Source organism: Penaeus vannamei, chromosome 21 (assembly GCF_042767895.1).
Source record: "Penaeus vannamei isolate JL-2024 chromosome 21, ASM4276789v1, whole genome shotgun sequence".
NCBI lineage: Eukaryota > Metazoa > Arthropoda > Malacostraca > Decapoda > Penaeidae > Penaeus > Penaeus vannamei.
This window is the reverse complement of record NC_091569.1, coordinates 18,158,296-18,168,295: the sequence shown is the minus strand read 5'-3', so window position 1 is coordinate 18,168,295 and position 10,000 is coordinate 18,158,296. Positions and strand designations below refer to the sequence as shown.

At 40.2% G+C, this 10,000-nt stretch overlaps 2 protein-coding genes across 6 annotated transcripts in view; both read right to left on the bottom strand.

The window, feature by feature from the left end:
* LOC113823114 (multiple epidermal growth factor-like domains protein 6) overlaps positions 1–10,000 on the bottom strand; it is a 364,493-nt gene that overhangs the window by 51,624 nt on the left and 302,869 nt on the right. The window lies entirely within an intron of this gene.
* Positions 1–10,000, bottom strand: part of LOC138865447 (uncharacterized) — a 13,317-nt gene that overhangs the window by 21 nt on the left and 3,296 nt on the right. The window contains exons 4-5 of the mRNA XM_070135890.1: positions 1,145–1,229; positions 1–606 (exon numbers count right to left, since the gene is read on the bottom strand). The exon at positions 1–606 is cut by the window's left edge and continues 21 nt beyond it. Of these exons, the coding sequence (XP_069991991.1) occupies positions 1–606; positions 1,145–1,229 (691 nt within the window). The remainder of the gene's footprint in view (positions 607–1,144; positions 1,230–10,000) is intronic.

Sequence of the window (10,000 nt, the reverse complement as noted above, 5' to 3'; positions counted from 1 at the left end):
GATGGTGTAGCTGTAGGCGTCGTAGCCTTCGTCCTTCTTGTGAGACCTCTGTCGTCGGGTGTTGGCGTTGTAGTCGGTGACGATGGTCGTGTTGGCCTCGACGTCCTCATCTCGACTCGTCGGTGCACGATGTCGGTGATGGCGTCGGTGGTGGCGGTCGCCCCTGAACTGGTGGCGGCGGCGGTGGAGGGGGTGGTATTTGGGTAGCGCATCGAGGGAGGGCGTCTCCGAGGGCGCCGGGTGGTGGCGATGGCGGGCGTGGCGGCGGCGGTGGTGGAAGAGGCGAGGCGCGGAGCTCGCGTCCGATTGCTCCGCCGTCGTGGCGTCATCTGCCGCGTTGTGCGAAGTGACGTTGTCGTCGGCGTCTTCGTCGTCGATGATGGCCGTCAGGGTGAACTTCGGGAGAACGAGCTCCTCCTCGCTGGTGCTGTTGGCCGCGTCCTCCTCCACCTCCGCGCCGCCGTCGCGCAGGCGGTAGACCTTTCCCTCGTGGATCACCTCGCTCGTGTCGTTGGCTTCCTCCTCCCGGATGAAGCAGCCGGTGCTGTAAGAGGTGTCCTCCTCGTCCTCCGCGTGCCTCTTGCCGCCCTTGTCCACGTCCACCGCCTGAGGAAGAAGGAATACATAGCACTATAATAGTAAGGATAAGGATAAATAGTAGTAGCTTCGGCAGAAACAGCAGCAGTTGCAGTCGTAGTACTAGTGGCTTTAGTTATAGCAATAGCAGATGATGTCGCAACAGTATTACTTTTTTATGTTAATGATTACTAATCAGTTCATCCTAACAGTAACAAAGAGTTTACATGTGTATGCATTAAACAATCATAAAATCACGTATTCACTGACGGTATATAATTCTATACCATTACCAGACTCCACATTCTGTTTATTTCTCTAATTTCAATATTTTCCCATAATTCACGACAGGAATGATGATGTCGACAGATCGAGGAAGAATGTGGCAAAATATCCGTAAAAAAAAAGTTAAAACCCTGTAATCTCTTTATCAATATCGTTCTGAATATAACTTTTACTAATTCCAATAACAAATAGCCTGTAGCAAATCCAATTAGCTCAACCTGTAACCAAAGAATCCAAGCCAGGCCTGGGAAGGAAGCAGCGCAACACTGCACCATTCACCGACCTTGGTGGTCCAGCCGGGGCAGCACCTGAAGATGCGCAGCGTGACGACTTCCTCCTCGAATTGGTTGACTGTTTTGTACTGGGTCCTGGGGATGGGAAGGGACGGTCGCGATTACTGCTTTCCATAAAGGCTGGTGATGATCTATTGCAATAGTGGTGATTAGCTGTATTGATGATAATCAAATGTTAATTTCATAATCAACTTTATTAATAAAAATTTACGTAATAGTTGTAATTAACTACAATGAAAGTGATTAACGATAATCATTCATGATTAACTGCAGTTGCAAATAAAAACCTGATGGTGGCATGGTACTAAATAATCTATTCTGATTTTACTGAACGTTAGCTCTTCATGCCAGAAACGACAATCATACTAATAACCTAAAATATCAGTTGATGAAGCTTTAGCCTTGTTTTACATCTACCTGTAAGTTTCTATGGGCATAGAGCCCATTACATTTACAGTGAGCTGTACATATGATGGTTTTATGTCAGTAGACAACACCACATAAGATTTGGGCTTAACCGTTTCCTTTAAGCGGTATGCATGAGTCGCAGGCTTTTAGAAAACATATATATATCTATGTGTTGGTACCTGTGATATTCATTACTGATTTTACTAGTCCAAAGAAAAAAGTAATTTTATCTATTAAAACATATGTGTAGTGAAAAAAAATACATTGGCATTTCTTCTCTGACGCCTCCCTAGTGTGTAATAGGTATGTCGTGCTCATGCTTACTATGTATAGCAGTCTGAAGGCACTACTGAGGCTTTCATTTTTTTCAGAAAATAGAGCAGACCTACTAAGGAGCCATTACATAATGTACCGGTTAAACAGAAGAATTTAGAATCCATTTACCTTTGCATAAACATATATAAACGTATTATACAGATATACATAATTGCACGTATACATACTCCCACGTATGTGTAGATAGACAGACATAGAGCATGTAGGTAGACTGATAGATGAACGGATAGATAGACAGATAGTGATGGATGAAAAGATAGAAAAAGATATATAGTATATAGGCTGACAGAAACATCATACACACACTCACCCAGAGATAAACCTCCATAAACATGACTCATGAACCGTATGCCACGCCTCAACATATCATTACGTCCAAAGTAAAGTGAGCAAACACATGCTAGACGTGTGACACATAAACCTTTCATTAATTACACGTCTTACGTCAAAACGCACGCCAAGAACAGCAGAACGTCAAGGCCAAGAAGTAATGTCACTAAGAGCCAGTGTCAGTTACAGGGTCACTGGCCTTTGTTATGGTGGCAGCGCTTCTTAGCCCTTACTTATGGTGCAAGAATGCGAGCACGTAGACGGGAATGAGCCATGTGTATTTTCCTTTGCTTGTGGGGCTTATTTTTGTAATAGGATGCTAATATAATGCTGTTTTCTTCCTTTGACCATTCTCTCTCTCTCTCTCTCTCTCTCTCTCTCTCTCTCTCTCTCTCTCTCTCTCTCTCTCTCTCTCTCTCTCTCTCTTTCTCCCTCCCTCCCTCTCCCTCTATTTCTCCCCCCCCCTCTCTCTCTCTCTCTCTCTCTCTCTCTCTCTCTCTCTCTCTCTCTCTCTCTCTCTATCTATCTATCTATCTGTCTCTATCTATCTATTTATCTATCTATCTATCTCTATCTATCTGTCTATCTCTTCTCATCTCTCTCTATCTCTCTCTCTCTCTCTCTCTCTCTTTCTCTCTCTCTCTCTCTCTCTCTCTCTCTCTCTCTCTCTCTCTCTCTCTCTCTCTCTCTCTCTCTCTCTCTCTCTCTCTCTCTCTCTCTCTTTCTGTGTGTATGTTCTTACCTAGGCGTTTCAATACGGGAGAAGAGCATTCAGGGGGTCCCGTTGGCTATATATGTATAATCATATAACTGTCTACAGTGCTACATGATTGTGGCACACACGACGTTATGAAGGAGATTGCTTCATGCTTCAAAAATTTTTGTTATCCTTATCGCCTCCTTGTCTTCATAATCCTGTCACCACTTTTCCTCCCCAAGCAGTAATCCCTATTTTCTAGAGACTATCTGCGTAATTCATATTTCGTAGAGCTGGTGTCCGTCTTGCTCTTTGAACTCTCCAGTTTATCAATACCACTTTTTAAATGCCGCCTCTGTACCACTGCACCGTATTCTAGAGTAGGTCTTATGATAGCTGTAATGATTTCCTTTACCATATCTTCGTCCACGTATCGGAATGCTCTTTCCATGTTTGCAATCATTTCTATAGCATTCTTTAGTCATCTGGGTTTCGTTTCGGGTTATGATTATGCTAAGGTCTGTTTTCCTGTCTGATGTTTTTAATGCTGATTCTCCTAACTTTCTTCGAATCTAACTTTATGTGATGTTTTGGTGCTGAATATTATTTAGCCTTCTTTGTATTTTTGCGTCGTCTACAAACATATTCAGATAGCTACCTGGGCCTATGTTTGACCGTAAATCCTTGATGAAAATAATAAAATTCGCCACCAAGACCGAGCCTTGTGTGTGTGTGTGTGTTTGTATGAATAAAATAAACAAGTCAAGCAAGAATGAATATAACAATTTAAACCGATTCAGAGTCCCACTTGATACATGATATTACGTGCACCATTCCTAAACAAACGTCTCCATCTGAGAGCAGCATAAATGAAGTGGAAAGTTTACTATCAGCGTTAGAAAAAAATCTAGTTTAATATACCTGGTCCTTAAGCTGCAATACATCGTCATCTCCATTTTTCTGAGTATACACGAATATTAAGATAATTTGTTGAAGAAACGCGCAAATCCTTGTGACGCAATTCATTCTGATAAGAGATAATTAGCAGAGGACAGAAACAGGTTCTCATAAATCTGGACCTTGCAAGACCAGCCTGTTGCATCATCAGTATCCAATGCACTAAATATTTTTCGCTTGTGACACACTGAATACTTCTTAGCTTAAGTCTCTTCACCTCCGTATTAATATTTTTACTTATATATTGATACATATCATTCACAACGACACCATTTTTCACTTCGTCATATGGAAGAATCGAGAGACAATCTGAAAAATTTTTGAAACCGAATATTGCAGAAAATCTTTCTCCGTAACCTGTCTTCAAGTCGAGATGATTTCTCAGATAACAGAAAAGTCCGTCAGAAATATTAACTTTTTTAATAGTACTTGACAAGGACCCTGACTCGGATTGCTTATGGGGTCTTATATGATTTGCTCTTATTGGTAGTATTACTTTTTATAGACTGTAGCTGTAGTACTTTTTGTAGTGCTGCTGTAGTATCATTATTAACTTCTTAATAATGGTAATGTTAAATAGAAAATACTGACGTTATTATTTACACGTTAAAATCATTAGTGTTCATATTGCCTCTATTATCTTAATACGCTTCCATTGTTATCATTAGTACCATTATTATTTTTATCGCCCTCATTAATACTGCTACAACTACCTTCATCTACTTTTTTCTTGCAATCACCATTTAACCCTCCGCCCCCCCCCAAAAAAAAAGAAACAACCAAAATCCAATCTGTAAAAAAATAATAATAATAAAAGTCACAAAGAGGGAATACCAAAGAAAAGAAAGAGAGAAAAAGAGAAAAAGAAACGAAACGAACGAAACGAAAAGAAAGACAGAAAATCGAAGAAGCAGACGACACGCCAATCCACCAGCCAGGACCCCATCAGACAGACAGCAGCTGCCATTCCCTCGTCCATATCCTTCCACGCCAATCCTCCTTCGCCGACTGAGTAGGATCAAAGAGTCTTCGATAACACAGGCAAAAAGAGAGAATCTAATCGCCTTCATTTGCGTTATTCTTTCGTCTTTTTTTCGCGCGATAGAGTTCGCAATGAAGCCAATTCACACTCCACTAATTAAACTGCCACAGTATCTTTCTTATCGCAAGAACAAGACTGAACTAACAAATAAAACAGCTGGTGGCAGGATCGTCTTATCGTTGCGAAACAAGCGAACAACGTTTATTACAGATATTATGAGGTAAATATGCCATGTTCGCAATATACAAAGATGCTTCTTTTTGCACGTGAGATGAGGAGTAAAGTGAGTGATGGCAATGATGGAGTGCACGGAGTTGAGTTCTCTTTGTAGCTTTTTTTTCTTTTTCTTCTCCTAGTTCTCTTCTTCTTCCTTCTTCTATTCTTCTTTTCTTCGTCTTCGTTTCCTTCATCTTTTTTTCTCATTCTTCATTTTATTCTTCCCTCCTCTTTTTATTCTCTGTTTTTCTTTCTTTCTTCTTCTTGGTCGTTCTTATTCTACTTCTTCTCTTTCCTCGTTCTTCATTTTCAACTATTTTTTCCTTTTTTTTCTTCTACTTGCTCTTCCTTTCTTCTTCTTCATTTTCCTTTCTTTTTCTTCTATTTGCTCTTCCTTTCTTCTTCTCCTTCTTCCTTTTCTTCTTCTCCTTCTTCCTTATCTTCTTCTCCCTCTCCTTCTTTCATTCTTCTTACTTCTTTCTTCTTCTTCTCCTTCTTTTTCTTCTTCTTCTTTCTTCTTTCATCTTTTTCTTCTTTCTTCTTGCTCTTCTTTCTTCTTCTCCTTCTTTATCCCCTTCTTCTTTCTTCTTCCCCTTCTTCTTCATCATCTTCTTATTCTTCTTCATCCTTTTCTTATTTTTTATTCGTTGTTATCGCTGTCGTTTTTATTATTATCTTTATCATTATTGTTTTCACATCATCCGCATTATCGACAATCACCATTTCCATCACTGTCAAATTAAATATTTGGATAATTATCATCATTATGGTCATCACTATAATTTTAGTGTAATCATGATTGGTGTCATAATCATCGTCATTATCATAGAAATGATTAGTATTATCATTATCATTACCGAAAGTATAAACAAATTTGTTGTTATTGATGTTGTTTTTGATCATTAGTTGACCTTATCAACATCATCATCATCATCATCATCATAATCATCATCATCATCATCATCATCATCATCATCTTCATCTTCATCATCTTCATCTTCATCTCCATCATCATTATCATTATCATTAGTAGCAGTAGCAGCAGCAGCATCAATACTATTGTTATCATTGATATCTTTACTGTCAGTTTCTAATCCTCATTGCACTAATCATTATCATTTGTTTATTTACCCTGAGCATGATCTCCTCACCCGTGTCCTGAATTCACTGTTGATGTCACTGTAGTTAGTGAAAGTGTCCTTGAATCATCTTGGTACACACTTGTCGCTGTGGTTCATATCATTAGCATTATGATTAATTACCATGACGTCAGTCTGTTTTAAAGTACAAATCATATAACAGTATTCTCGTCATCTACCACATTATTAGCTTTATATCATTTCGTTGTCTTTTCGTGGTCTTCATCACCATTTTCATAAGTTTTCTCACTACCATTCTTTCCACAATCACCATTTTCCTCACTATCATCATTTTGATCATCATTACATCCTCGAGTTGACACGTTTCCATGCATTCAATTTATATCTACATATCAATTCGTTGTCTCTATCACCATTTTCATCATCATCCCTTCCATAATCACCATTCTCCTCACCATCATCCTCTCCACTATCATCATTTTCATCATCATTGCATCCTCAATCTGACACGTCTCCAAGCATTCAATTTATATCTATATCCCAATTCGTTGTCTCCGCCACCATTTGCATCATTCTCTTCATCATTCCTTCCACTATCACCATTCTCCTCACCATCATCCTCTTCACTATCATCATTTTCATCATCATTGCCTCCTCAAGCTGACACGTTTCCAAGCATTCAATTTATATCTATATATCAATTCGCTGTCTTCACCACAATTCTCCTCATCATTCCTTCCACTATCACCATTCTCCTCATCATCATCCTCTCCACTATCATCATTTTCATCATCATTACATCCTCAAGCTGACAAGTTTCCAAGCGTTCAAGAAATTCAAGTCCGTTTTGACCTCAGCTGACATCGCCGGCTGGGACATCCTCCCTCGCATCCTCTCTCCACATGTGATATGTTGTCTCAGTTGGGCCCAAGCATGTGGTTCCTTCCGTTATCGTTTATGTGGCGTAAATAAAGGATTTCATTTCTTCTCTTTGAGATAAGCTTGTTCTTTGTTTTTGTTTCTTTGTTTTTGTTTGTTGTCCTTGTTCATTGTTCTTGTTCGTTGTTCTTGTTCGTTGTTCTTACCTATTGCTCTTGTTCATTATTCTTGTTCGTTGTTCTTGTTCGTTTTTGTTGTTCATTGTTCTTGTTCGTTGTCTGTTCATTGTTCTTGTTCATTGTTCTTGTTCGTTGTTCTTGCTCATTGTTCTTGTTCATTATTCTTGTTCGTTGTTCTTGTTCATTATTCTTGGTCGTTGTTCTTGTTCATTATTCTTGTTCGTTGTTCTTGTTCATTATTCTTGTTCGTTGTTCTTGCTCGCAGTCTTTGTTCATTGTTCTTGTTCGTTATTCTTGTTCGTTGTTCTTGTTCGTTGTCTTTGTTCATCTATTTTTGTTCGTTGTTCTTGTTCGTTGTTCTTGTTCATTGTTCTTGTTCATTGTTCTTGTTCGTTGCCTTTGTTTATTGCTCTTGTTCATTGTTCTTGTTCGTTGTTCTTGTTCGTTGTCTTTGTTCATTGTTCTTGTTCATTGTTCTTGTTCGTTGTTCTTGATCGTTGTCTTTGTTCATTGTTCTTGTTCATTATTCTTGTTCGTTGTTCTTGTTCATTATTCTTGGTCGTTGTTCTTGTTCATTGTTCTTGCTCATTGTTCTTGTTCGTTGTTCTTGCTCATTGTTCTTGTTCGTTGTTCTTGTTCGTTGTTATTGTTCCTTGTTCTTTTTCGTTGTTCTTCTTCATTGATCTTTTTCGTTGTTCTTGTTTATTGTTCTTGCTCATTGTTCTTGTTCGTTGTTCTTGTTCGTTGTTCTTGTTCATTGTACGTGTTCGTTGTTCTTGTTCGTTGTTCTTGCTCGTTGTTCTTACTTATTGTTCTTGTTCATTGTCCTTGATCGTTGTTCATGTTCGTTGTTCTTGTTCATTATTGTTGTTCGTTGTTCTTGTTCATTATTCTTGTTCGTTGTTCTTGTTCATTGTTCTTGTTCATTGTTCTTGCTCGTTGTTCATGTTCGTTGGTCTTGTTCATTATTCTTGTTCATTGTTCTTGCTCGTTGTTCTTACTTATTGTTCTTGCTCGTTGTTCATGTTCGTTGTTCTTGTTCATTGTTCTTGCTTATTGTTCTTGTTCGTTGTTCTTGTTCATTGTTCTTCATTGTTCTTCTTTTATTTGCGTTCTAATAAATTGATATGGAAATTGATTCGGAAGGATTTATTTTACAATGAAGAGATAATGATGGTGAATGTGATGATGGAGGTGGTGATTGAGGTGATCATGATGATAATGATGATGATGGGGATAGTGATGGTGTCGATGACGATGGTGATTATGTTGATGGTTATGGTGGTGGAGGTGGTGATGATGTTGAGCATGATGATGAAAACGATGATGATGATGATGATGATGATGATGATGATGATGATGATGTGATAATGATAATGATGATGATGAAGACGATGACGACGATGATGATGATGATAGCGATGATGCTGCTGATGATATTAATGATGAAGATGATGATGGCGATAATGATGATAATGATAATAAAAATGAAGATGAAGCTAAAGATGATAATGACGACGACGACGACGTTGATGATGACAATGATGATAGATAATGATAATCAACACCACAAACAACAGAATACTTCCCCCATGACACCCCACCCAGATGCAAGACCAACTCGCATTCATCACCCATTAACCCACGAATCCCCCCCCCCTCCCCCCCCCCCCACGTCCTGGTACATGAGGTCAGTAATTCGGCGAGGACCAATGGCTCGGCTCGGCTGGGAGATCGCGCACTAACGGGGATGTCGCAAGGTCGTGTTTCCTTGAGTAAAGGGATCTGCGAGCGACTCTATCCTGGAGCTCGTCATACAGGCGTCATCAGCATCGCAAAACGCGGAGCAGATGTTGGCCTTCATATCCCTGGGGAGGGGGGGGAGAGGGGGGAGAGGGGGGTCTGCATCGCTTGGACGCTTGGTTTCGTTTGAATTTGTTTGAATCTGTTTGGTTTTGTTTGCTTTGTTGGTCGTTTGGGAATGGAGGAATTTGGATCTATGGAAGGGAGAGGGAGTGAGGGGAGAGAAGGGTCGGAAGGGAGAGAGATAGGGAGGAAGAGAAACTGAGGATGGGAGAGAGAGAAAGAGGGAGGGAGAGAAAGAGAGAGAGGGTGAGGGAGGGAGAGAAAAGAGAGAGGGTTAAGAAGGAGAGAAAGAGAGCGAGGGACACAGGGAGAGAAAGAGAGGGAGGGAGGGGAAGCAAAGGAGGGAGGGAGAGAAAGGGAAGGTGGGAGGGACAGAGAGAAAGAGTGAGAGGGAGAGGAAGGAAGGGAGGGAGAGGAGGAGAGGGAGGAAGGGAGGGAGGGAGAGAGAGAGAGAAACAGAGACAGAGAGAGGAAAATAAAGGAGAGAAAGAGAGAGAGGGAGGGAGATAGATTGATAGATAGATAGATATAGAGAGGAAGGGAGAGATTATATATATATATATATATATATATATATATATAGAGAGAGAGAGAGAGAGAGAGAGAGAGAGAGAGAGAGAGAGAGAGAGAGAGAGAGAGAGAGAGAGAGAGAGAGAGGAGGGAGAGGGAGAGAGAGAGAGAGAGAGAGAGAGAGAGAGAGAGAGAGAGAGAGAGAGAGAGAGAGAGAGAGAGAGAGAGAGAGAGAGAGAGAGAGAGAGAGAGAGGGAGAGAGAGAGAGAAAAGAGAGAGAGAGAGAGAGAGAGAGAGAGAGAGAGAGAGAGAGAGAGAGAGAGAGA